Here is a 27,422-nt window from a genome sequence, read left to right as displayed (position 1 = left end):
ACTGGGGCCCTGTTGCAGTAAGAGCTCCCACCAGACTCCCTCCCTCCCTCCACGATGAGTGTGAGGCTGGTGTCTGGAGCCCGAGAGAGGGGCAGGGACTTGGCAAGTTTGTGCCTGACCTTGGCTTTTCCTGAGGAAGGAACCTGGAGCAGGATCTGGGGCTGTCAGTCAGGTAAGACTTGAGCCTCTCTGGAGGGCAGTTTTGGCTTCTAGCCCATTTCTGGCAGACTTGGGAACCGTCCCAGAGCCCGAGGGGCAGGCACAGCAGGAGAGCGGGTCTTGCCGCGAGGCTCGAGGCTCAGGGTGGTGGTGGGGCTCTCCCAGGCTCGCCCAGGGGTGAGTTCTAACAGTATCCCAAGCTCCTGGGGCTAAGTCAGGGATCCTAAAAGGTACGAGGTGGAAGAGGTGGGGAAAGAAGGGGACAGCCAGCTGGCCCGGAGTCCCAGTGAGGGAAATTCCATGGCGCTGGCCCCCACAGCTCCCTGAGACAGCTCCTCTGAGCTGGGGCCCAACAATGGCCGGCGCTCCAGACTCTTTGTCCTACAGAGCGGTTAGGAAGGAAGCAGGGAAACTACAAAGGGGACTGTCAGCAGCCTGATGAGGTGCTGAGTTCAAGGTCTGGAGCAGAAGGCGAGGGAGGAGTTTGGTTGGCTCTTCTGGAGAATTTTACACTCTCTGGCTCTGGACCCAGGGGCTTCCCCCTCCCTCTGGAGTCGCTGATGACACCATCCCTCACCCCCCAACCCCAGCCCTTGGATGGCAGGTGTGCCCAGATGTTTCCCCATGGAGGGGGTGTGAGCCTAAATCCTTGTGCTCCCCCATCTCTGCCCCCACACATTCTTCTCCGTCTCTCAAACCTACCAACTTCCCGGCTTCAGAATCAACCCGGTTGGTTCACCATGATTTTTTTCCTTTTTTTGGGGGGGGGGTTAGGTTTATTTATTTTTAATTTTTTTAAATTGGAGGCACTGGGGATTGAACCCAGGACCTGGTGCATGCTAAGCAAGCACTCTACCACTGAGCTACACCCTTCCTCCCACCATAGTTTAAGGTGGGAAATTTGGGGAGAGGGAGGCAGGGAGGGTAGGCAGTGGAAAAAATCCCCCCCTGGTGGTGAACTGTCCCGACAGGTGTTTGTGTGTATGGGGTGAACACAAATATCTCCCTCCCTCTCCAGTCCCCTTCCTGCGGCCTTGCTGACCACCCCATGGCTTCCTCAGAGACCTGGGTCTGGGAGCTGAAATGCAGCATCTCTCCGGGGGTCGGGCTGCGGGTTTTACTTCTAGCTTCCCTGGAGGCACACAGCAGGGACTTGCTGATGGGATGGGCTGTGAAAAAAGGTTAATGCAGAGTTGGTGGCGGGGGTGGTGATGGTGGGGTGACGTGGATACTGTCCCTCCTCGCCTCTCTCAGGTCTCCACTGACGTCTCCTCTCCCCACCCCCGGGGTTCTAGCTTCTCGAGTCTCCCCGTTTCCCTCTGATTTCCCGCCCCCTCTACGGCTTTCCAGCTTCCTCCCCAACCCCCGCAGTTCCCTTGCTCCCCCAAACTGCGGTCGGGGGGGAAAAGCCCTAACACATCCTCCCGCCCCTGCTGCCCAGTCCCATTGGTTCCCTCCCCCCCTGCAGCACCTGGCCCCCCCCCCCGTCACCCGATTGGCCAGCGGCCCCATCAATCCTCGCCTGGCTGTGCTGACGTCATCCTGCAGCAGCGGGGATGGGGTGGGAATGAGAGAGGGAGAGAGGACGCCGGGCTCCCGGGCGAAGGAGAAGAAGCCACTGCAAGGCCCCCACCTCGGCCACCCAGGCTGGGGTCTGCCCGGGTCTGCTCTATGGACTAGCGTGGGCGGCAGACTCCTTGCGGTCTCCGCCCTGCGCCCGCGCTCTCCCCTCCCCTCCGCGGAGCGCCCCTGCATCACCCCCCCAAGGTGGACGAAGCCGGCTCGAGGCTCCCGGGGGAGAGCGATCGGGCCCTGCCCCGCCCCGCCGGACCATGACCCGCCTGCTGTTGCCCCTCTTGCTGGCTTTCCTGCTCCCCTCGAGCTCCTGTAACAAAGGTGAGTGAGGTGGGGGTTGGGGGCGCTGAAAGCAAGGTATCTGGCAGGGTGATGTGGGGGTCAGGGTGGGCAGGAGCCGCTGAGGCTCTCTGGCACATGACAGGTGGTTTTTCAGACCATCCGCCTTCCCATCGTTTTCTCAGACCTGCCGCCTTCTCTTCTCCCTCGCATCCCCTTTGCCACATCCTCCTCTCCGGTCCATCTCTACCCATGTGCTTCTCTTGCTCCGGTTTGGTCCCCAATCTCATCCTGGGGTCTCTCTCCCCTCCTCCTCCAATTTCTCCCTGCTGGAGATACCTCAGGTGTCAGAGGGACTTGCCTCTGAGGGGCGAGACGCATCTCTGGGGGGCTCTCCGTTTTCACTGGGCCATGCCGGCCCTGAGGGTGTGTGGCAGAGCCATCTGGTCCATCTCCGTCCCATCCTGGGGAGAAACTGTTCCCTGCAGCTCAGCAATTCGGAGCACGTATGTTTTGGCGTGTTCCTCTGCATTTCTACCCTGATGCCTGCACGCAGCTGGGCTGTGGGTTACCAGAGCTGCCCTCTCTGGCAGACAGCGGATAAATTCAGCTGGGTGAGGCCATCAGCAGGACCCAGAGCAGGGCGGGGAAGAGTGCTCAGATAGGTGGAGAGGGGCAGCAGAGGGCAGAAATGGGTGTGTGGAGGTGCTAAATGAGGGGTGAGAGGAAAGGCAAGAAGGAGAAGGGAGTTGAGGTGTGGGAGGGGGTAAGAGGGGATGGATGCAGATCAAGGTGGAGGCAAAAAAGGAGAGGGGAATGAAGGGGAAGTCAGGAAGAACAGGTAGGGAGGGGAAGTCCAAGGAGCCCATGAGTGAGTGAAAGGAGATGGACACTAGGGAAGAGTCGGTGGCCGAGAGGAGGGGGGCAGGGAGACAGGGAGGGGGCAGGGTGGGGGGTGAGCTGTGCACAGCCCCCCATCCTCTCTGACCTCAGCCACTCTCAGCCTTCCTGTGCTGCCTTCTGAGCACCATCTTGTGGCTCTCTCCTTTGCCGCTAGAGAAGGGAGTTACGGGGGTCCTCAGCAAGGAAGGGGCAGGCATTCAGGTACCAGAAGGCTTTTGGAGGGGTAGTTGGAAGAAAGACTGGAAACCAGGGTTTCTTGCTCATCATGACGTCTGAGGGTTAGTTCCTTTGGGTGACTCAGTTTCCCTCTGATGGTATGTCTTCCTCCACCCATGTCTCCCTAATGGGCCGTCATGAATGTACTTTGGGAACTTGGGGGTTGGCCTGATTCGATGGAGCAGGCAGAGGAGGTTGGGGCTGGGATGATGTAGAGGAGGTTGGGGCTGGGATGATGTAGAAGGGGCGGGAGGCCTCTGCACCTTCCCTGTAGCCCCTCATCAAGCTAGTGAGAGATTGGTCCTCGGGAGGAGACATGATTGAGTTGAGTCTGGTAGGAGACGAGAGATCCGGAGGCTGAGTCCCACATCTCTCCTGGATTGGCGGGTGGCTGAAGGGAAGAGGGGAGGCAAGAATGAGGACTCAGCCATCAGTCTGTATAAAAAGTGGGGTTCAGGGAGCATGAGGTTCGATGGCCCTGTGGGGGACATAGAAACGTGCTGGTTACAAGTGTGTTCCCTTGGGTGTGAGGGTGAGAAGCAGGGAGGGGATCTGTCGTGTTTCTAGGCCAGTTCGATAATCCCTGAGGATGTCAGCTGTGCTGGGTCCAGTCATTTGGCGTTGATTCCTCTGTTCCAGCCCTGCCCATCTCTGTCCCCCTCCCTCTGTCCTATATATTTCCCTGTCTCTCTTTTCTCTTCTTCCCTCTACTCCGGGAGAATGGCCTTAGGATGGGGCTTGGCTGGGAGAGGACAGGATCAGGACTGAAGTGAGGTGGTGATGGTGGAGAGGATGAACACTCAGGAGAGTCTAAAGAAACTTCTAGGCTTCTTCTTTTCCTAATCTCAACTCCGCCCTTTATCTATCCTTTCCTTTTCCCAGGGCTTTCTGGTGGCCCACCACTGCTCCTTAAATGCCCAGTGTCCACTTGAAGTCCCTAAAGAAAAGTCTCTTCTGATCATATTTCCCAGGGGAGATGGCAGTCTCCCTCCACCCACCCCCAGGGCAGGCTGTTGCCATGGAAACTCTATCCTGCCCTAGGAGAAGGCTGTGACCTCCCACAGACCTTCTGACTCCTTTCAGAGCTGATTTCTTGTCCTCAGCCCATCCTCCTGCAGATGCTTCTGCAGGGGATGGGAAGGGTGGTGACACTGGAGTGTGGTTGTCTGGGTCTACAAGGGTTGTGTGGCGGTGGAGGGCCAGCTCACAGGTGCTCCCTCTTCTCCCTGGGGGGTCAGCCAACAAGCACAAGCCATGGATCGAGGCAGAATACCAGGGCATCGTCATGGAGAACGACAACACGGTCCTGCTGAACCCACCCCTCTTTGCCTTGGACAAGGATGCCCCACTGCGCTATGCAGGTAACTGGGGTGGGGGCAGGGCAAGGCGGGTGGGATGGAGAGAAGTGGGTTGGGGGCCGGGGCAAGCGAGGAGAGGGGAGGTCCTGGGAAGGAGAGCCATGAGGACGTGGGGAGGAGGCTTTGGGAAAGTGGAAGAAGTGGGCTCCGTGAGGGAATGGGCAACGGTGAAGAATGGTAGTTAAGGAAAGGGAGCCAGAGAGAAGGATGTGGGCAGGCAGGGGTTAACGCATCAAAATTTTGCCAGATCTCAGACCTGGTGGCTCTGAGAGGTGGCACCTCAGGGAAACTGGGGTCTGAGCTGTATGTTTGAAAATGAATGCTTTCCGTGTGTGAGAGAAGGGCCAGGGGTTTGGGAGGAGAGGTGAAGTGGGAGTCCCAGACGGTCCGGTGGTGGTGGTGGTCAGGGGCAGGGGTCGAGGCTGGGAAGGAGATTCTGGAGGTGATGCAGGGACCTCAGCCTTCCCTCCCGCCCGGCCAGGTGAGATCTGTGGCTTCCGGCTCCATGGGTCAGGGGGTGCCCTTTGAGGCCGTGATCCTGGACAAGGCGACAGGAGAAGGGCTGATCCGGGCCAAGGAGCCAGTGGACTGCGAGGCCCAGAAGGAGCACACATTCACCATCCAGGCCTACGACTGTGGCGAGGGTCCCGATGGGGCCAACACCAAGAAGTCCCACAAGTGAGGAAGCCATGGTCCCCGCCCTCCACTGCAGGCCTGCTCTCGCGCAGGCCCTCCCCATCCTCTGTGCGCAGTCATTGACTGTCTGCCCCGCCCCCCTCTGCCCATGGGGTTTGGAGACACAGCCTTGTCCCCCAGGAGCCTTCAGCCAGAGTGACAGAAGCATATGGTAGAACTCAGTTGGATCTAACGTTGGCTTTGCTGCCTATGACTTTGGGCTACTTCTCAGCCTTTCTGGGTCTGCTTTTCCTTGTCTGTAAAATGGGGATAATAAAGAATTCTGTAGGTTGCTGTGAAGATGAAAGGAGACAGTTTATGTAAAAAGCAGGCACTGCAGTGCCTGCCACACGGGAAGGGGCTCTATACCCGGGGGTTAGGATGCTGAGGAGAATGAGGGAGAGGCTGAGCTCATCAGTACACACCCACATTCCTTTCAACTGCCCGGTCATCTGCTGGCACTGTGCACCTCACTCACACACAGCACACACACATGCACACGCACTGCTCTAGGGGAGGGTGGGCTGGGCCTGGGACCCCTACATCTGTTCCCAGCTAGCTTGTCATTTCAGAATGGGGGAAAGATCTGCGGTCAGGATCCCTGGCCACTAGAGATGCTAGAGATAAATTGCTCCTTGTGACTCAGTTTCCCATTGGGAGCTAGGACCCTTCCCTCTGGGCCCTGGGCACCCGGATCTGGGCTGGGGACGGGGCTCAGCACGAAGGGCTTAGCTCCAGCTCTGCTGCCCCTGTGGGGCCCTGAGCGAGGAGGGGCCACAGCTGTCTTGTTCATCAGCACACGTCAAGACGATTTGTGTCTTATACAAATGCTTCTTCCCTTAATGTAGTTGGTTTTAATTTGGCTTTTACTCTGCACTTCCTTGATTATCCCATTGGATCTGATCATTGTGAAGGAACAACCTGCTGGACACACACTCCACCGTCTTGCCCCTGTCTTGCCATCCCAACCTACAGCATTCTGTACAGAATTCATCCAGATCAGTGTCCCCTGGGGTCGTTCCTTACCTCTCCCTGGTGGTGCCTGGTGCCCTGGGGTGCAGGGGGCGGTTAGATGAGTGTTCTCACGGCCCCAGGCTCAGGACCCACTGGCTCCCGCCTTCTCTGTCTCCCTGTCTGGATTCCTACTTGTCGCTGACCCTCCTTGTCCTACTTCTGCTCTGGTGCCTGCAGGGCCACCGTGCATGTGCGGGTCAACGATGTGAACGAGTTTGCCCCAGTGTTTGTGGAGCGACTGTACCGCGCGGCCGTGACCGAGGGGAAACTCTACGACCGCATCCTACGGGTGGAGGCCATCGACGGCGACTGCTCCCCTCAGTACAGCCAGATTTGCTACTATGAAATCCTCACGCCCAACACCCCTTTCCTCATCGACAACGACGGTGAGCCCACCCCAGCTGCTCAGCCCCATGCACCACCATCCCTCAGGACACCTCAGGTCTGCGCTCTCCACTTCTCCTGCCCTCACATCCCGCTTCCACTCCCTCCTTCTCCCTTCTTCCCAGATACAGAGCCTATCCCCCAGTTTCCTTCTTTCTAGCTTCTCACTGCCTAATTCACCTGCTGCCCAGCTAGCTCACGAGTCCTTCCCTGGCCTCCCTGAACTGCCTCTAGCGCTCCTGACCCTCTCTGTCCCCCACCCCAGGGAACATTGAGAACACGGAGAAGCTGCAGTACAGCGGCGAGAGGCTCTACAAGTTCACGGTGACGGCTTATGACTGTGGGAAGAAGCGGGCGGCAGATGATGCCGAGGTGGAGATCCAGGTGAAGCCCACCTGTAAACCCAGCTGGCAAGGTGAGCAGCTCGGCTCTGGGACCCGTCTCATGACCCACCATTCACCCTGGTCTCCCTTTTCGTCCCTTCTGACAATCACGGGGGCCAGGCTAGGAGTCGAGGGAGGGATATTTGGGCAGGCCACAAGCTGTCCACCGTGGCTGGCCATTTTCGGAGGAGCCAGAGACTGTCAGTGGGCGTGGCCAGAGCAGAAGGGATAGGAGGGGCTGCCTCACCCATCTGCTTCTCCACCACCCTCTTCCTCACACCCCTGCAGGCTGGAACAAAAGGATTGAATATGCACCAGGCGCCGGAAGCTTGGCTTTGTTCCCTGGAATCCGCCTGGAGACCTGTGATGAACCTCTCTGGAACATTCAGGCCGCCATAGAGCTGCAGACCAGCCATGTGGCCAAGGGCTGTGACCGTGACAACTACTCAGAGCGGGCACTGCGGAAACTCTGCGGTGGGTGTGCCTCCCGGGCTGTCCCTTCCCATTCAGCCTCTGCCTGACCCTCCTCTGCCTCTTTCTTGAGGATCTGTCTTACGTCTTCCTTTGCCCGTCTGTAGATGCGTGTACACACCCACAGGGGCGTGGCGCGTGGTTATGTCTTGCGGTCCAAAGAGCATGTAAATGTGTGGCTGGCAGAGATGTAAGATGGTGGCACAGGAAGGTCGCCAGATACATTGTGGAGCAGTGGCAGGAGAGATGAGGAGCTGGAGGAGGTGAGGTTAAAAGGGAGCTACTCCTAGAGGAGAGGCTCACTCCTTTGCTGTCGCTGAAAGGCCAGAAGAGGTGGTGAAACGAGCTGGGGGAAATCTTTCCCCATCAGTCACCCTTTCCCTGCCTGCATCCTGTTCCCCGTCGTCTGTGTCTCGGCTCTGACCCCTGTGCCTCCTGGGGCTCCTGCAGGTGCTGCCCCTGGGGAGGTGGATCTGCTGCCCATGCCTGGCCCCAATGCCAACTGGACGGCGGGGCTGTCAGTGCACTACAGCCAGGACAGCAGCCTCATCTACTGGTTCAACGGCACCCAGGCTGTGCAGGTGCCACTGGGTGGCACAGCTGGGCTGGGCTCTGGGCCCCAGGACAGCCTCAGTGACCATTTTACCCTGTCCTTCTGGATGAAGCATGGCGTAACTCCCAACAAGGGCAAGAAGGAAGAGGAAACCATCATGTGTAACACCGTCCAGAATGGTGAGCCTTCCTCAGGGCACCGGTCTGAGAGTGGGGAGACCAGCTTCTCGTCCTGCCTCAGTCCCTGTCTGGTCTGTGACCGAGGATGGGCCACCTCCTCTCTGTTCATCTGTAAGGTAGCGGTGCCAGGTTTCAGATTCCCGCGATTTACTCCAATACAGCAAGTTGCATTCCCAGTGCTCTCAGAGGGCCCTGGGACTGCTCACTCCTGTCCTTCTTTGCAGCTGCCCGATTGCCCTGCATCCCACCATGTAGTAAGGCTGCCCCCCAAATCTGCTCCCATCATGACCCTCCCATCGCAGTGGAAGAGCCTGAGTAACAGTGTGCCCCCTCCTTACTCTTCCACCCCCCCTCCTGTAAGGCCCCTCCTCCCTCTACTGCAGTGGCGCGTCCCTGTCTGGCGGGCTCAGCCCTGACCTGCTCTTTCGTTTCTGTCACCTCTCGGGGCCCATTTCCCTTGACCTGAAAAGGATTGTTAGCCAAGTTTGTATTGTTTGTATTAAGCAAAGGACCAGTGAAGATCCGGGTGGCAGCAGGCTGGCCAGTGTCCCCCCTCAGCCAATTAGAGAGGCCGAGAAGCCCTAGACTGGACTGTGTGTGTGTGTGAGAGGTGGGGGGCACTGGGAGGGAGCGAGAGTGATGCTAGAGAACGAGGGAGAGGTAGCACCTGAGAGGATATGAGAAGCCAGCATCCCCTCCCTCATGGTGCTTTGAACCTGCTCTTGCCTCAGGCCCTGTGTTTGACCCCCGTCCCCACCCTCTTCCCTCAGAGGACGGCTTCTCTCACTACTCACTGACTGTCCACGGCTGCAGAATTGCCTTCCTCTACTGGCCCCTGCTCGAGAGCGCCCGCCCGGTCAAGTTTCTCTGGAAGCTGGAACAGGTGAGGTGGGGCCAGGCTCCTGGGAAGCGGGGCGGATGGATGTAACTTACCTTCGGGGGAGCAGGTCCTAGGGCCAAGGTGGGCATTTTCTGGGTTGCCCTGTGTCCCCTCTTTCAATCTCTGCTTTCAGTTCCTGGCCATTCTACTGCCTGGCCCTCTTGTTCTGTTTTTCTCCAAGGCTTGTCTCCTACAGAAAGCGCTCCTGGATTAAAAGGAAGTAGGGAACAAATTACTACTAACACCAAACCCAACCAACCATCTCCCTGCCCTTTGTTTTATTTCATCTCTTTCTTATCTAGAAACTTAACAGTGCATATCCCTCACTCTCAAGAAGTCAGCACGTTGAAATCGAGGAAATAAGTAGTCTGAGGTTCATAGATCGGGTTTGAGTCCTGCCAGGGGAACTTACTAGCAGGGAAATCTCAGTTAATGTGGTGTTTTTTTTTTTCTAACCTGTGAAATGTGGATAATAAGAATTCTATGTCCCAGGGTGGTTGTAGGATTAAATGATGTAATAGACCTTTATAGACTGAAAAGCAGTCTATGTATGTGAGTTCTTACTAGTAGCCATGATTATGAGGGCTAAATAAAAACAGGCAAGAAAGAGAGAAAGAGAAAAAAGAAAAATCTCTTGAGCCAACAGCTGCAGCCTCTTCTTTATTCATTCTCCAAGCTGACCACAAGGACCTTGGGGACTAGTTTGAGTTTCCATCTCCTTCTGTTTTGCTTGCACCCCCCGCCCCCGCCCCCAGCCCCGGTGGAGTGGCTGAGTAAGCCGATGGTTGACAAGGGGCAGGAAGTGGAAGAGAGAGAAATGAAAATCCGCAAACTGGATAACTGAGGGCTGTCTGCAGAAGCTTCTGCTTTCTGTGGCCCTCTGATTTTTAATTTAATTTTTTTGATTGAAGTGTAGTTGATGTGCAATGTTAGTTTCAGGTGTACAGCAAAGCAATTCAGTTATAGATATATACATATATACATACACATGTATCTTCAGGTTCTTTTCCATTATAGCTTGTTACAAGAAATTGAATATAGTTCCCTGTGCTCTACAGTGGTTCCTTGTTGTTGATCTACTGTATGTACGGTAGTGTGTATTTGTTAACCTCAAACACCTAATTTGTCCCCCTCCCTGACCTTGTGGTCCTCTTTTAAAGAGATATTCTGCCATCTGCTTCTTCTTGATCTTTCCCCCACGTTGCTAACATTGGTGACATTACTATTTTGATTTTTCTTTCATTTACCCTTACTTATTCAACCAATATTTGTTCAGTACCAATGCCCTGCTATTCTGCTAGGTTCTGGGGATACAGTGGTGTCTGAGATGGAACAAAATCTCTACCTCCATTGAGCTTACATTATAGTTGGGGAGATAGATTTTTAAAAAGTAAGTAGACATATAAAAATGGTAAATTGGGGGAGGGTATAGCTCAGCAGTAGAGCGCGTGCTTAGCAGGCACGAGGTCCTGCCTTCAGTCTGCGGTACCTCCATTAAAAAATGATAAATTGTGATAAATTCTTTGAAAGAACAAGTAAAAGACTAAGGGGCAGACTAGAGGAGGCAGGGAGAGGGGAACTCGCCTTAGACTGGATGTTTGGGGAGGGCGTGATGGCTGTAAAACATGAGCTTATCCTAAAGGATGAGAAACAGCCGTGAGGAGAGAGAGTTCCAGGCAGAGGGAAGAGCAGGTGCAGAGGCCCTGAGGCAGGAAAGGGCTTAGCATGTTCCAGGCCTGGAAAGAGGGCCAGGGAGTTCGGGCACAGTGAACAAGGGTGAAGACCGGATTTGAGGTTGGAGAGATGGGCAGTGATCAGGTGTACGATGGACTTTGTCAGTCGGGGATTGTTTGAATTTTGTACTCTGAGAGATGGGAAGCCCTTTGAAGTGCTTTCAGAAGGGACATGACCTGATCAGATTTACATTTTAAGAAGATCCCTTTGGCAAACATGGGAAGAGGCGAGACCTCAGAGTGGAAGTGCTTGGACCAGACTGTTGCAACATGTACATGCAGGAAAGATGGAGGACTTGAATGATGCGTGGCAACGGAGATGGAGAGAACCTCGCAGAAACCCACAGCTTTTAGTTCTGTTTGCACCCAGGCTGGATAGCACCTGTTGATGGACAGTGTGACACTCTCCTTAGGGATGTTTATAGTTTTAAAGACTTACCTGAAGATGGACGCACGAGGGACTCCCAGCCTCCCAGGAAGTGCAGTAGAGCCTTGGGTTAGTTCCTTGGGGATGGAGTGACTGAGGGGTTCCTGCCCTTCCCCACCCCCAGGTCTGTGACGATGAATGGCATCACTATGCCTTGAACCTCGAGTTCCCCACGGTCACACTCTATGCTGATGGCATCTCCTTTGACCCTGCCCTCATCCACGACAATGGTCTTATCCACCCGCCCCGAAGGGAGCCCGCGCTCATGATTGGGGCCTGCTGGACTGGTAAGTGCCCTCCAGCTTCTCCGTGGGGACACTGATGGTTGGCACCTCCAGTGGTTGGTGGAGGAGCAAGGGCAGCTCGACCTCCTGTGTGCAGCTCCCTGCAGCTGGGCAGGGAGACCCCAGCCCCTTGTGTCTCCCACCTATTGGACTGCTCATCGCCTCTGACGTGGAGGAATTTCCTGCTCAACCATCACCAGAATCTCTCTTTCTGTAACTTCTGCCACTTCCCTCTTTGTTGCTTCTCAGTGGTGACTTCCACAGCCCATTCCCCTACCGGAGGACAACAACCCTATGAGAGTCCTCATTCTTCACTTTTAAGCAATTTTTTTCATTTTTTTCCCCTCTGGGAACTTGCGTGTATGTATATGTAGTGTGTGTGTGTAGGGGGGTGTGTATGTATGTGGTGTATGTGTGTATGTGATGTGTATGTGTATGTAGTGTGTGTATGTATATGGTGTGTGTGTGGGGTGCGGTGTGTATGTTTGTGGTGTATGTGTACATGTAGTGTGTCTGGTGTGTGTGTGTGTGTGGGGGGGGTCTTACCAGAGCCCTTGTATTTTGTCAGAAACCTATCCAGGGTTTGCCTGTAACAGACGCCAGAGAGGCTGAGACCTGACAACTCAGCGAAGAGATCCAAGTCCTACGTGGGCAGGGGCAGGGGCATGGCGGGGGAGACCTCCCCTTCCTCTCTGTCCGTCTGTCCCCACATGCCTGAGCTCACTGGCACTTTTTCTCCCCCAGAGGAGAAGAACAAAGAGAAGGAAAAGGGAGGAGACAACAGTACGGACGCCACACCAGGTACCCGAGTGTCAGACGTGGAGGCGGGAGAGGTCACGTCTCAGCCTTCTGCTCCTCGCTCCCGCTCCCGGGCCGCGCCGTCGGGTCGGGCCTGGCTGTTAGCGCCTGGCCCGCCCACCAGGGGGCAGAGCCTCCCAGAAGCACCGCCAGGCAGGCTCTCCCCGGGAAACGCGCGGCCGGATGGAGCTGGCGGGGCGCCCGGGGTCCTTTCCCGCCTAAGAGTGAAGTAAAGGGGCTGTCGGGCCGGCTTTCCGGGTAGCAGAGCGCAGGAGGCGGGCGGCAGGCCCGCGGCAGGGAGATCTGGGCATCCGTGAAGCTCACACGCATTCTTCCCAGGGCTCCCTGCATGCACCGTGTAGACCCCTCCCCGGTCTCCTCCTTTCCCACCTTGGGTCACCTCTACCTCCTTTGGTCCTGCTGTCCTTCTTCCCTTTTCCCTCTGCCGAAGCCTTATCGTTCCGTTGTTTCTGTTTTTCACCTCCCCTCCCCTCGGCCGGTTTTATTCTGCCTTCTGTTCTCTCGCTCTGCTTGCTCCCTCTCCCATTCGCTTCGCTTCCCTCTCCATCTTTCCTTCTTTGCATTTCCACCTTTCCGCTCCCTTACTCAGGCCTTCAGCTCTCTCCTTCTCTCTCTCTCAGCCCCCTTTCCTTGTGCCGTCTCTCCTCCCCTCTCGCCTCCTCTCACCACCCGTCCGCCCCTGTGTTCCTGCCCTAGGAGACCCCTTGCCGATCCACCACTACTTCCACGGCTACCTGGCTGGTTTCAGCGTGCGCTCAGGCCGCCTGGAGAGCCGTGAGGTCATCGAGTGCCTCTATGCATGTCGGGAGGGGCTGGACTATAGGGATTTCGAGAGCCTGGGCAAAGGCATGAAGGTATTGCCCCTTCCTCTAGCCCCCTCCCTCCGGGCATGCCCCCAGCCCCAGCCCTTCCCCCCTCCCCCACAGCCCCACCTCTGCCCCCTTCCCCTCCCCCTCCCGGTCTTGCCTCCCGGTCCAGCTCTCAGCCTTGTCTGTGTCTGGGGCCCAGGTCCACGTGAACCCCTCGCAGTCCCTGCTCACCCTGGAGGGGGATGATGTGGAGACTTTCAACCATGCCCTGCAGCATGTGGCTTACATGAACACTCTGCGCTTTGCCACGCCGGGCGTCAGGCCCCTGCGCCTCACCACTGCTGTCAAGTGAGTGTCGGGTGGGCGGGCGAATCACAGAACAGAGCCAGACAGTGTCAGAACGCCTTGGCCTTGGGTACCACCTACGGCTGGGCACGCATCCCCCATTTTAAGGGTGGAAAACTGACCTGCCCAGCTGACACAGCCTTACTGATGGAAGAGCCTGGACTACACCCTGATTTTCCCACAACCAACTCATTGCTCTTTCCGCTAAAGCGCACGTCCAGTATTTGGGAGTTTTAATCTCCCAGCCTCTATGCTGACATGTAAAGTGGGACCGAAGAGGGGACTGGACTGGGAGCCAGGAGACCTGACACTAATTCTGACTCAGTACTAATTGCCTGGATGACCTTGGGCAAAGAGCTGTAGTTGCTTGAGTCGTCAAGCTCTTGCAAGGTCCGACAGGGTGACCTGAGTCTGTGGGTTGGCAGCCTGAGGCCCTCTGCGTCAAATCTGGCCTGCTGCCTGTTTTTGTAAGTAAAGTTTTATTAGGACACAGCCTGCCTGCTCATTTGCATGTTGTTTATGGAAATGAGCTGCTTTCGCCCAATGATGGCAGGGCTGAGTAGCTGGGACAGACGCTGTATGGCCCCCCAAATCAAAAAATATTTACTGTCTGGCTATTCATTGAAAACATATGCTAACTTTGAATTCTAAGCGAACAATTTTGAATTCTTTAAAAGAAAAATCGTATATTAGGTGTTTAAAAATACAAATTGATTGAGAGGTAATGAAAGCATCATAGTTACTAGCTTTTTAGCGCTGAGCAAATGCTGTAAAGCAGGGATAACAATAGAATCTAACTCATGGAATTGTTGTGAGAATAAATGATGTCATCCAGATCAAATGCCCAGTGGAGTGTCCCTTCTGCAAACTTCGGCTCCTATTATGTGAAGGCGTTTTTGACCTCTTATCATGTTTATGGGGCAGTTTTTAGGAGACGCTGCCATCTAGTAGGTGGATGACACAGTGTAGAGGTCAGGTTTCCTGAGTCCAGGTTCCCTTCTCCCCTCGCCTGCCTCAGTTTCTCCAAAAGCTGTCTGAGGAGAGGCTCTCCGACTTTCCCCTGTCCTGGCAGGGGTGGGTTTGGAGCGTAGAGGGCTCTGAGCCCTGGGCAGTGACTGGGCTGGATCATCAGGCCTGGCGATTGGAGCTGAGGAGGGCAGGGGCAGGGCCTTTGGGAACTGGGCTTGCTGGTCCGTGGCGTGGGCACAGTGTGAAGCTGAAGGCCACGGGCAAATGAGGTCATGGGGGTGCAGATCAGCGCTGAGGATGTGCCCCACCATGTTCTAGTCAGAACTCTAGCTATTTTGGGTGGGGGGAGGGTGTAGCGCATGCTTAGCATGCACAAGGTCCTGGGTTCAATCCCCAGTACCTCCATTAAAAAAAAAAAAAACGAATAAACCTAATTACTTCCCCCCAAAAAAGAATTAAAAAAAAAGAACTCTAGCTTTTAAAGGGCTTTCATCTGGCTCAGGGACCAAGGAATTGCCTCAGCCCTCAGGAGCCATCTCAGAAGCAGGGCTCTGCCTTCTGGCTTAGAGTGGGGCGCTGCAGGCGGCACCCCACAACGGGGGAGGTGACACCCTCTTTGTTGCCTGGCTCATCTGAAGTCCTCCTACCTCTTTCCTGCCCAGGGAGGAGGCTTATCCAAGGGCTAGCAGCCTGATGCGGGTCCTTCAGCAGAGGGAAGAGGCCATTTTCTTTTATGAGATTAAGAGAGAGAGAGAGGTCTCCTTCCTGCATTTCAGGGCTGCCATGTGGTTTGTGTTACGCTAACACTTCTTTGAGGTCGCAGGAGAACATATAGCAGGATACGTGTGTGTGTGTGTGTGTGTGTGTGTGTGAGAGAGAGAGAGAGAGAGAGAGAGAAACAGGGAGAGACAGATACCAGCAGCACCTCCCTTCCTCTGACGGATTTCCATTTTGTTTTTGTTTTGGTGGGGGAGGGGTAAGGTAGCTAGGCTTATTTACTTCTTATTATTTTTCTGACGGAGGTGCTGGGGATCGAACCCAGGACCTCATGCAGGCTAAGCAGGCGCTCTACCGCTGAGCTAGACCCTCCTGCCTCTGATGCGTTTCCTCGCCCTGGTCCGTGTGGCTTCCCCCAGCTTCCACTGTTCTTCTAGCATTCAGTGTTCCAATGTTCAGTTTTTGGACTTCTGTCCATTTAAAGCCAGATTTACACAATTATTCTGTCAATGCAGGTTTTCCCTAAGTGTTGTTTTGTTTTTTAAACCTCTTTTTTGAACTCTTGGGTTCTTAGAAAGCCCACGTACTCATGCCATCGGCCCCTGGACAGGTGGCTGCCGCATCTTTTTCTCTAGCTTTGTTCTCCTTCCCCAGCTCTACCTGCTGAATTTCTACCTGCCTGCTATAACCTCTGTCTAGGAGTTCTGCCAGCACCTCAAATAAACAAGCTAAAGCTGAAATAATGAGCGCTGATGCCCAAACTTGCCCTCTCCCTGAATTCTCTGCTTCTGTAATGGTGACTTTGTCCTTGCAATCACCCAGACTTACAGCCTCTGAGTCATCTTTGATTCTGCCCTGTCTTTTTTTTTTTTAATATTAAAAAAATTTTTTAAATGGAGGTACTGGGGATTGAACCCAGGACCTCGTGCATGCTAAGCTCATGCTCTACCTCTGGGCTATACCCTCCCCCCGGATTCCTCCCTGTCTTCACCCTCCACGCCCCATCACTGGCCAGGTCACCTAGATCCCGCTCTGTGCCCGTGTCTGGAATCTGTCTCCTCTTATGCTATTTCTGCTGTTATGACTCCAGCAGGCCCTTACTGCCTGTCCCCTGGCCTGGTGCTAGTAGCCTTCTAACTAGCCCACCAATCTCTAGTGTTCTAACTTCAGCTTGGCCTCCACCCTGAGGCTAGGTTAGTGATCCTAAACCAGAATTTTCATCCTCACACTTCCCTGCTGAAAAAGACATTAGCGGTTCCTTCTTGCCGACCGCACAGCAGTTGCAATCAAAGCCCTCCATCCTCTGGCCTGGCCTTTCCTCCTCTCGCCTTAGCAGACTCCTCACCCTCCACTTTAGGCTCAGCCTTCTACCCTCCTTCAATCACCAGCTCACTTGCTACTTTTCTTGATCGATCCTAACCTCCCTTGCCAAAAGCCCCACTCCCATCCTGGCCGGAAATAACCTCTCCTTCTCTGGACTCTCATGGGTTTGTTTGTTCCACTCCTGTGATGCTGACCATATTGGCCCTTGTTTTAACGTTTGTGTTCCAGCTCTGGTCTCTCGACCAGGTCATTAGTGCCCGCCACAGGGGGAAGGTCTGTTGGAGCCTGTGCTAGGGTTGCATCCCGAAAGGCTTTGATCTGGGCTTTTCTGAACGACCGTGGGTGTGGTATACCCTCAGGGGCTCTGAGCTCATGGTACCTGCTGAGTTTACTCCTTCGCCTTTCGGATCTGGGCCTTCTTGATAACGTGGGTAAGAGTACTTTCAGCACAGTCATTTCGGTTAACACAGACGTGTGGACCACAGGCCCCGCTCCCGGATCACCGCCTCCCCTGTGAGGACTGCTTGTTCGAGGCGGCACTTCTTCATAAACAGATTTGACTCGTGCAAACCCAGGCCCCACGTGGTGGCTGTGCTTTAGTGGGAAAATCGTGGGTTGGAATGGGAAGAATGGGTTTCAACCCAGACCAGGACGCACATTTCTCGTGTGGCCAAGATGCTTGACCCAAGAGCTTTGGTTTCTCATCCGTATCCCAACAGCAGTGAAAGAAAGTTCAATAAAATAATATGGGCAAAATGCTGCATGAACCAGCACGGGCTGTGAGAATGTTCGGCTGGAGGTGACCCCGGGAGCGTGTTCCTGAGTGGCTGTGCTGATGGTCACGCTGGGCTGGCTGCGTTCTCTGGGGAGGGTGTGTCTGACACCAAGGTCAGTGAGGCTTCATGGGACAGTGGATGTAGGTCCAAGGGGGTCAGATCAGGTCACCTACCGAAGTGCATTTCCCTGATATTGAAGGGAGCGAGTGGAAGACACATCAAGGAAGAGGACACCCTTTGATAAGCTCTCCCTGAGCCCCACTCTGGTTGAATACTTTTTTGGCGTGTATCTACCAGATGCTGTACTGAACATGCTTTTTTTTTTTTAAACCTCTTGTGTGAAGAACTGTGTATGTCTCTACATTTCTGTAAGTTCAGTTTGTAAAATAACAGTTTGATGGACATTCCGTAAGCTTAGGGTGGGGCACTGGTGATGTCATCACCCCTGTGGGTCAGGGCTGCCTGACCTTCTGTCCCCGAGTCCTCCCTGCAGCAGCATCCTCCCGGGAAAGGGTGTCTCCCCCTCCAGCTTTGCTCTGGGGGGGGTGTGGTCTTGCAGAGACACTATCCCCCTTTCCTCCCTTCTCTCGCTGATGTGGGGTGCTCTCTGTAGAGGTGGAAGTCCAGAGTGATGGACAGAATCTAGGTTAAGGGCAAGGTGGTGGAGTCACAGGCTGCCTCTCTCCTCGCTTCTCCTAGGTGCTTCAGTGAAGAATCCTGTGTCTCCATCCCCGAAGTGGAGGGCTACGTGGTGGTGCTTCAGCCCGACGCCCCCCAGATCCTGCTGAGTGGCACTGCTCATTTTGCCCGCCCAGCGGTGGACTTTGAGGGACCTGAAGGCGTCCCTTTGTTCCCTGATCTTCAAATCACTTGCTCCATCTCTCACCAGGTGGAGGCCAAAAAGGATGAGAGTTGGCAGGGCACAGGTAAGGATGACCCCAGGGAGTGATGTCACTCAGAGGAGAGGTCCACGTCTGGAATCAGAATGGAGAAAATCTGAGACTGGCCGTCATCCTGCATTCACTTGACTAGAACCACTGAGCCCTAGGAAGGAGAGCTAGTGGGAGGCCGTGGGTGGAAGGAAGGGGTTGGCTCATGATGTTCTTGGAAATGATGCTGACAGCTCTCAGGGGATGACCCTGGAAGGGGAGAGAGTGGCCCTTGAGCTCTGACCTAGATCCCAACTCCCTCCCACCCAGTGACGGACACACGCATGTCGGATGAGATTGTGCACAACCTGGATGGCTGTGAGATTTCTCTGGTGGGTGATGACCTGGACCCCGAGCGGGAGAGCCTGCTCTTGGACACGGCGTCCTTGCAGCAGCGAGGCCTGGAGCTCACCAACACGTCCGCCTACCTCACCATTGCCGGTCAGTGGGCCCCCAGAGCCTGTCCTCTTTCCTTGTCTGAGCCCCTCCCTGTGGTCAAGTACCTGGGAAGCCCGAAGGGATGCGTGCAAGCGCCACCTTGCACCCTCCAGCCTGGAAGAGCCTCTGGCTTCCAGATCGCCCTTAGAGGCGGTGGCTAGGGTTTAGGTTCCCAGTGGTTCTTTCCCCAGCTTCTCTCTCCAGACTGGCTCACCTCCCCTCCAGGCTCCACTCTTGCTTTGCTCAGTCTCTGACTAGCTTTCCAGTCCTCTAGCCATTTGGGACTCATCACCTTCTCTGTCTTCCTGTCTCGCTCATCTCATGGACACAGCCTAGCTTTAAGTCAAGTGCTCATCTCTTAGTGAATGGTTGTAATGACCTGGTAGCTTCTCAAGGAAGCCTGCTCTTCTCCGAAGGACCCTCCACTGGGGAGAATAAGAGAAGGTGGAATGACCAGTGCCCTCCTGTTTCCATTTCCTTCCAGACAGACCCTCATCGAGGACTTCTGTGTTTTCCCCTCTCTGTTTCTGCCCTGCTGTCCCCACCTCTGTCCTGCAGGTTGTCCCTGTCTCCTCTCCATCCCTCCCAAGAAGGCAGAGCTCTGAGGTGGGGTGGGGGCAGAGCTGGAATCAGAGCCTGGGTTGCTTTATCTCAGTCAGGCAGAGCTGTGGGGTTGTGGGGGGAACGATAGAGGGAAGCACCTCTCCTTCTGAGAACTCAGGTCACACCCCTGTTGTGTGGTGTCAGCTGGTGGGAGACTGGGAGACAGGGTCCTGCCCTGGGCCCCTTCGCTGGCTTCTACTCTGAGCTGCCTCCTGGTCCCTAGGGGTGGAGAGCATCACTGTGTATGAAGAGATCCTAAGGCAGGCTCATTATCGCCTGCGACACGGAGCTGCCCTCTATGCCAGGAAATTCCGGCTCTCCTGCTCAGAAATGAATGGGCGTTACTCCAGCAATGAATTCATCGTGGAGGTACCCAGAGGGTCTCCTTCCTCCCAGAGCTACCCCTGTGGCGAGGAGCAGGGCTAAGTGGACTGAACCCTCTGTGGGTGGGGATGGAAGTCATAGTGCCTAGGTGGAGGGGGGAGGTGGGGGGGAGGGGGCTCCTGGCCCAGCCGGTGGGTGGAGAAGGAGGGGAGGCTGTGGGGCAGGGGTGAAGAGATGGGCCCTGGAAGGGTGGAGTAGGACTGGGGAGAGGCGCCCACTGAGCCTGCCCTCTCCCCAGGTCAGCGTCCTGCACAGCATGAACCGGGTCGCCCACCCCAGCCACATGCTCAGCTCCCAGCAGTTCCTGCACCGTGGTCACCAGCCCCCGCCTGAGATGGCCGGACATAGCCTGGCCAGCTCCCACCGAAACTCCAGTACGTAAGGCTGCGAGGGGCCAGCAGGGCGGGCAGGTGGAAGAAGTGGGCTGGCATCCTCCCCACCACCTCTGGGAGGGAGGAGGGGGTGGAGCGGTGGGTTCTGTTCTTTGTGGAACCTGACTCCATTGAGGGCTGTGATCCAATCCCTGTATCCCCTGAATCATTGACTTTTCCTGATGGAGAATGTGAGCCTTGTGTGATCACAGGGGCATTCATGCCGTGGACCATAGTCAGTGTGGGTTTAGCCACCCTCCCCCAACAATATCAAGTTAGCCCAGGACCTAGGATCCTCGATGGTAAAGCTATCAAGTATGTATTAAGCACCTACTGTGTGCTAGCACTGTCCTAAAGTACTATTAGGAATACAAAAGAATTGCAGGATAGAGACACTGCCTGTCCTCAAGGAGGAAGTTGTTATTATATATGTAATTATGTGCTATCTATAAACTCATAAGACTTTCTTTTTTTAAATTTTTTTTTGGGGGGAGTAATTAGGTTATTTATTTACTAAGGGAGGTTCTGGGGACTGAACCCAGGACCTCATGTGTGCTAAGCATGTGCTCTACCACTGAGCTATACCCTCCCCCTATAAGACTATTTCTAAAACAAAAGATGCAAAGATGCAAAGTGCTACATCCAGATGGAGTGCTGCCCTTCAAAGCAGTCTCGTTCCCTGGCCATGGTGGTTTACTGGTGATACAATTTTTAATTCACAATTTCAGAGCTGCTTAATTATAGAAAGACTAGAAGCCATCAGTATAAGGAAGAACAGTCAGCCATAATTCCACCACGACTGGCCCCCATTCATATGATATGTTTATTATGTGCTGGGTTTTGTCTATGCCTGTCTTTTTTTTTTTTTTTTTTCTTTTAACAAAGTTGGGATCAAACTGTTTTGTCACCTAGTATTTACACCAAATATCATGAAATGAGTCTTCTCTCACATTGTTAACACCGGTGAAATGATTCTGAGGTTGCTGAAAAGGATTTTTGGAATCTCTTTTTGGAATTGCTTTCGAAGTCAATTTATGAGATGTATTTATTTTTGTGACCTTCGAGACACACCTTGCTTTGGGCCCAGTTCGGGATTACCCAGCTTCAGCAGCCAGTTTTGTCAGAGTTGGCTCTTGACAGCATTTTGTTTTTAAACATAAAACCCAATGTCAAAGGGCACAGATTTGTCGCAAAAAAAAGGTCTAAAGGTGTACTGTGGGCTCTGAAGGCAATTCCCTAAGGAGTTCTAAAAGTGTTTTCTTGGAAGTTCATAGTCACTGAACTCTGCCCTGAAACGACAGCACTCACATCAACCACGTGACAATAAGAATAGTGATTACATCGGTGTGCCAGGAGCCATGTGCGTGGGCCTCACGCCAGCTCACCAGTGACTCATTACAGACAACAAATGAAATAGATACTAGAATTACCCCCTCTAAAGGCAAGGTCATGGAGGCCCAGAGAGGTTAAGGACCTTATCCAAGATCACACAGCTAGAAAGTGGTGGAGCCAGGATTCAGATCCGGGCACAGGCTTCCAGAGCCCGCGCGCTGACCTGCACTCTCCGTGCCCTCTCTGTTTGTGTTTGATGCTTAAAAAGAAAAAGCTCATTATTTTACAGTTGCACCTAATTTGGGGGAGCTCCTGAGGGCTCCCCAGGACATCTTTGACTGAGGCTAGCTCCCTGGTGCCCCCAGGATTCAGTTTGGGTTCCTCTCCAAGGGCTGCGGCCAGCACTGCCCTGTCTTTTGTATTTCCTTTTCCCTGGGACTGGCTCCCCTCTCCCTTGCTCTCTCTGAAAACAACTGCAGAGGCCTTTCTAAGTGTTTTCCTGTGATTCCTGCAGCAAAGCAGGTGGCAGCAGGGGTGAAGAGGGAGCCTAAGGCATTAACCAAGTTGCAAAGGTTCACGGAAGCTTCACACCATCTTTAGAGATGTGTGAGCAAACGGAACCCGTTTTTGTTAAATAGCCCAGCTTTTCTCCCCCCGTCGTGGTTCCCTCGCTCCTTCTCCAGTTCCTTCCTTGGGAGTCACCCTACTCAGCCTTGTCTGGGTTGGATGTTGGGTCCTGCCACTCAGTAGGGTCAAGGTGGGTCCAGGTTGGCCTTGCCGCAGGGCATGAGGGAACTCTCAGTCCTTATTTTCTCTGGTGTGAGGGCCCAGAGGAGGGAGTCCGCATTCTAACTGCCCCAGAGCTTCCTCTCCTGAGCTCCCAGCTGCCCTGCGCTGGCTGGCCTGGCCGGCCGAGGGTCTCACCCTCATTTCCTGGAGCTGCCTTGGATGCTCCGGATTTGTAAGCCCTGCCCTAGGCTTCACCGCTCTCCTGGCCTCTCCATCCACTGTTCTGAGCTGCCATCCAGGCCAACTCAGCTTGCTCTGAGATTCCCATGGAGAGCTGCTGCCTGCTTTTGCTTTTCCCCTGATTTTGGCCCAAGTAAAGGAGAGTTCATAGTTCCCCCTGAGGGCCCTGGTGATTGACATCTCCTGAGCTTACCAGGAGATCACCGCATAAAACCCCTTCCACCTGCCTTTTCAGAGTCTTCAAGTCGCTCCCTCCATTACCCCTCCCAACACCCAAGAGTGGAGTCACAGGGCTATGGCTTTGCAGTTTCAAATCACTCTGCCCATGCAGAAGAGTAAGCAGATGGAAGCCCCTCTGATGAGAAGGGGTTTGTTTCTCCGAAGCCCCTAAGTGCACCAGATAAAGGAGATCAGTGTGAGCTGGGACAGCCAGCCAGGGCTTGACAGTCTCGCAGTGCATTCAGAGTGAAGCTTGGACCTTGAGGGGTCGAAGGGAGTTTGGATGGACTTGCGAGACAATGACAGTTTGAGAGTTGGAGGTGGCTGGTTGGCGGGGTCGGGGGCTGCGGTTTCTGTTTAGGGAGAATGAGGCTGTCTGAGAAGGGTGAGATGATGCAGACAATATTTGTCCAGTCATCCCAAACTCGGATGCACATCCGAATTGCCTGGGGAGAAGTAAAAACGCTTGGTGCCTAGGCTACACCGTACACCAGTTAAATCAGAACGTCTCGGGGTAGGGAGCCAGGCATCAGTGGTTTTTAAAAGTCCTCCGGTGATGTCAATGTGTAACAAAGTTTGAAATCATTTCCCTACTTTGTCACCTACAAGCATCTGAGAGTTTGTGGTAAGACCTACAGTGCAATAAGGTAAAAACAGAAAGTGAATTAGGAAGCAGGGAGGAAAGGATGATGATGTAAGAGGAAGACAAAGCGTGGCAACAAGTCAGTTGATAACATAGGTGCTGAGATACTGTGTGTTGTTAGAGTGGCCAGAATTTGGTCTCTGAGCTTCCTTGTAGCTGAAGCAGAAGGAAACCTGAGACGTTAGGAAGGTCGTTTGATGGGACCAACCACTGCTTCAAGGGAAGCCCTGGGACCCAGAGCAGAAAGAGGCTTCTCCCAAGGCTCTTCAGAAAGGGGACACCACGTGGGGCTGTGGACAAGGCTTCAGCAGTGTTGCACAACCACACGAAAGCAGGAGTTTCACACCTGCCATTGGCTAAAATGAAAACACCCCTTCGTGTTGGCCTTGGAGGTCATTCAAAGCCAGAATCAACTGCTTGGATCTAATGCAGTAAGAAGGGTTGATTGTACTTCCTAAACTCTTTTTTATTTAAAAAATTTTTTATTGATTAATTGATTGATTGAAGTACAGTCAATTACATTGTGTCAATTTCTGGTGCACTAAACTCTTGATTTTTGTCTGTAGCTAATTAAGTCCTTCCATTTCCCTGATCTCCTGCTCATTTTAAATTGATGAGCCATATTTGGTTTGCCTGCAGATAGAGGGTCTGCATTTTGTCTTTCTTGTGGTCACTTCTTATTCCTGGCCATCAACTTGTCATTTGCTTCACCAGGCCAGGGGCTCAGAGGGACAAAGGCATCTGATTAAGGCACAAAGCAGAAGTTCTGGCTTGTTGTCATGGTGCCCCTAGAACAAGGTCACCTGCTGCGGCCTCCACTGGGGGTGCGGGCCTCTACTTTTCCTAGAGCCTGGGCTTGGCTTCGGGGGCATTCTGCTGGTGGGGTCACGCCCCAGGATCTCACCCACTGACTTGGAGCCCCGGGAGGGTCTACTTCCTACAGATGAGCAGAAAGGGCAGCTCTGCCTCCCTCTTTCCTTGTCCCCTGTCCCCAGCGAACTGAGAAGTGCTGATCCAGTCAGGCCCATTTCTCTCCTTAGTGGGGGCTCACGGAGCCCACCTGCCCTGCTCAGCAGAGTCAGCTCTCGTTGGCCCGTGGCCCCAAGTAGGCTATGGGTCAGGTCAGGATAGGGACCGACTTGGCAGGCAGCCGTCAGGGTGGCCTCAGGGAGGTGTGAGGCTAGCGTGCCTGCTCAGCAGGGCCTTCTCCCACACCTGGTTGGCCCTGGAGCGAGTGGCAGTGGGGCGTGTGCTGGCTGTGGGGGAGGAGGGTATGGGGACCTCCTGTGCTGTGTGCTTCTCTGTGCTCTGCTCTCTCTTGACATGTGAGTCTTAGAGGTTGTGGGTAACTTTGTGTGTGTGTGTGTGTGTGTGTGTGTGTGCTCTCGCGTGTGACGCATACACTCATTGTCCCTCAGCTGGGGTCTAGGCTGGGGTCTAGGCCTCACGGAGCCTCTGTGGTCAGGTGAGCTGCTGTGCCCACACGGCGGGCCTGGGTGTGCACCCATGTGGGGTGCAGTGACCCAGTTGCCTGGGAGGGCCCTGGGCCTGGGGGCGCGGGTGTGGGGTTTTTACCTCCACCTGCTCTCCCTGGGGCTCCGGGCTCTCCTGCTCTGCCTCCTCCTGCTTCTTCGAGCGCTGTACGTGTGTGTGCAAGAGGCAGGCAAGGCCATGTTCACAGCTGTTGGCTCTGTGGCCCTTGCGGCCCGTGTCTGTGGCATTCATGTCCTCCTGCAAGGGGTGGCCTGGACTGCCCAGCTGGTGGGGAGCTGGGTGGCGCTGCATGTGTGGCTCTGCTGTGCCTTGCTAGAGACCCTCAGGCACATCCTTTTGGTCCTGCCATGTGAGCAGGCTTCCAGGTGGCTGGTGCGGGCAGGTGTGCGGGCAGGTGTGTGGGCTGGCCGAGGCCTGGCGCGGGTGTGGGGCATGGCGACCTTGGTCCAGCTGTGTGCCCACACGCTCTTCCTGGGGGTGCACCTGTGCATGCACGTCTGCTTTGCCGCCATCAGCTCAAAGGTCCGAGTGAGGGTGCATGCGCCCTTCAGTATCTCACTGCCCTTCAGAGTCCACACCCCCCTGAGCCTAGGCTTCAGAGTGGGGTTGCAGGCTCAGAGGCATGACAGGGCCGAGGGGGAGCAGGGTACACCCCAGGTGGAGCAGAGGCCCCAGATGTCCAGGAGGCTCGAGCCCACAAGGAGAAGGGCGGTGTCACTGACAAGGAGTGAGCTCCGTCCAGGTGGGTAAGGAAGGGGGCTGCTCTCTGCCCCTTGGACCTGTCTCCAGCCTTGGGTGCCAGCACCTCCTCCTGGCCACCAGGCCACGCTTAGAGCCCACTTCTCCTCTGGTGTTGCGGGAGAACATTCTCTCCTCCGGCACCGTCAAGCCTGTGTAGCTGCCTCTCTCATTCCCCACCGGGCTCTGGGCATCTCCCTCCTCGGCTGAGTGGTCACTGGGAAAGTCACAGACAGGACCCCGGCAGCGTCCAGTCTTTGCCCTCTGTCCACCGAGGACAGGGCTGCACATGGCTGGGAGCTCTTCTCCTCCGCCGGCCCCTGCCTCCTTGCAAACCTCCCTTCCTCGGTCTCTCTGTCCCTTCCACCCTAACAGCAGCTGCCCTGCCACGGGGTTCCCTCCCTGTCTCTGCCCTTCCCCGGGTGGGGCTCTGCTTTCCCTCCAGCTTCTACAGGGCGGCCGCCCTTATGAGCCATCCTGGATCCTTCTTCTTCCTGGGGTCCCTCTGCCCAGGCCCTCCCAGTCCTCCCCAGCCAGTCCCCTCAGGCACCCCCGGCTCTCCCCGCAGTGGTCCCGAGCGCCGCAACTCTCATCATCGTGGTGTGCGTGGGCTTCCTGGTGCTCATGGTCATCCTGGGCCTCGTGCGCATCCATTCCCTGCACCGCCGCGTCTCAGGGGCCGGTGGGACCCCAGGGGCCTCCAGTGACCCCAAGGAACCCGACCTCTTCTGGGATGACTCAGCTCTCACCATTATCGTCAACCCCATGGAGGTGAGTTTGAGGGGCAGGGGCGGCCGTCAGGGCTCAGCTGGAGCGTGCCCCCAGCAGCGAGGACTCCCGCTGAGCCCCCTCCTCTCCCCGCCTGCCTCCCCAGTCCTACCAGAACCGGCAGGCCTGTGTGGCGGGTGCTGCGGGTGGCCAGCAGGAGGACGAGGACAGCAGCGACTCGGAGGCGGCCGACTCGCCCAGCAGCGACGAGAGACGCATCATCGAGACGCCCCCTCACCGCTACTAAGGCCTCCGTGTCCCCCCAGCCAGGGAGAGGTCTGCCCTGTTGAGACAGACACCCCCAGGAGACAGAAGGCCCTTCTGAGACGAGAGAGACCCAGAGGGAGAGAGCTCATCCCTTAAGCTCGGAACCTGTGGGGACCCCAGTGCGTCCATCCCCGCCCCCGCCCGCAGCCCACCCCGTGCCTCTGGGCTCTCACTCCCCTGGTGTGGGACACTTTGGCTGCCTTTTCTGTTCCCAGGCAGCCACCCCCTCCGTTTACCCATGTCTGTCTCTCCCCCACTGGCCTTGTAATTGGGGTGGGGGGGTGTCAGTAGCAGAGGGAGGGGCTGGGGCCGGGCTGAGGGAAACCCTGTATCTGCACCCCCATCTCTGTCCATGGGGCCCTCTCCCCACCCAGCTGGGCCTTCCCTGTTTCCCTTACGACCCCCACTCCTAACCTTTTGATTTCACTCTGGGGATCCCTCCTTCTTCTGGCCCACCTTCCCTCCTCTCTTGTCCCCTTCCCCCTCTTCTCCTGGCCTGAGCTCCCACAGCCCTGGCCTCCCTACAGGACCTGCCTGTGGCTAGGTTGTGGGGATGGGAGTTGGGGGGAGGCCCCGGGTGTATTATATATAATGTATATTTTTTCATGTCGTCGTGAGCGCAGCCCCTGTGTTCTGTGTGCAGCTCACAGCCTCGTGTGTGCGTGTGGCATCATCCCATCCTGGGGTGGGGGTAGGGGGTTGGGTGTGGTGAGGGAGGGGACACACCCTAGGGTTTTCAAATAAAACAACCAGAAAAAGGCTCAGTGAGCTGCCTCCTGCCTGCCTGATGCTGTGTGCGGGGCAGCTCTGGGATCTCGGGCCCCCTGGTCTCTGAGCTGACATGAGGGGCTGGGCTGGGTGTCACCGGGGGGCAGTCAGCTCCCACTGCCTTCTTTCCTTAGCACCTGCTGGGAAAGTACAGAGAATCTGGGGAGTGCTGCCCATGCCGGTGCTTCTTGGAAGAGGGGGTACATGGTCAGCCTCTCCCAATGTCTTGGAACATTTTGCCCACAGCACTTGGGCGGCCAGCCCTGGG

The 27,422-nt window shown here is 55.4% G+C and overlaps 1 protein-coding gene across 1 annotated transcript; it reads left to right on the top strand.

The window, feature by feature from the left end:
* The first annotated feature begins 47 nt into the window (after positions 1-47).
* On the top strand, positions 48-27,133 carry CLSTN3 (calsyntenin 3). The gene is given in 20 exon segments (XM_032472859.1): positions 48-172; positions 1,628-2,055; positions 4,371-4,493; positions 4,972-5,003; positions 5,005-5,168; positions 6,357-6,565; positions 6,829-6,978; positions 7,235-7,420; positions 7,868-8,149; positions 8,920-9,032; positions 11,314-11,476; positions 12,218-12,274; positions 12,989-13,146; positions 13,301-13,449; positions 17,931-18,157; positions 18,431-18,601; positions 19,425-19,570; positions 19,824-19,959; positions 25,920-26,122; positions 26,226-27,133. Coding segments are annotated over 19 exon segments (2,874 nt in total). The 5' UTR covers positions 48-172; positions 1,628-1,991; the 3' UTR covers positions 26,367-27,133.
* The last annotated feature ends 289 nt before the right edge of the window (positions 27,134-27,422 follow it).

The sequence above is a fragment of the Camelus ferus genome, chromosome 34 (assembly GCF_009834535.1).
Source record: "Camelus ferus isolate YT-003-E chromosome 34, BCGSAC_Cfer_1.0, whole genome shotgun sequence".
Classification (NCBI taxonomy): Eukaryota; Metazoa; Chordata; class Mammalia; order Artiodactyla; family Camelidae; genus Camelus; species Camelus ferus.
Note: the sequence above shows the minus strand (reverse complement) of the source record. Positions and strands in the feature narration are given on the sequence as shown.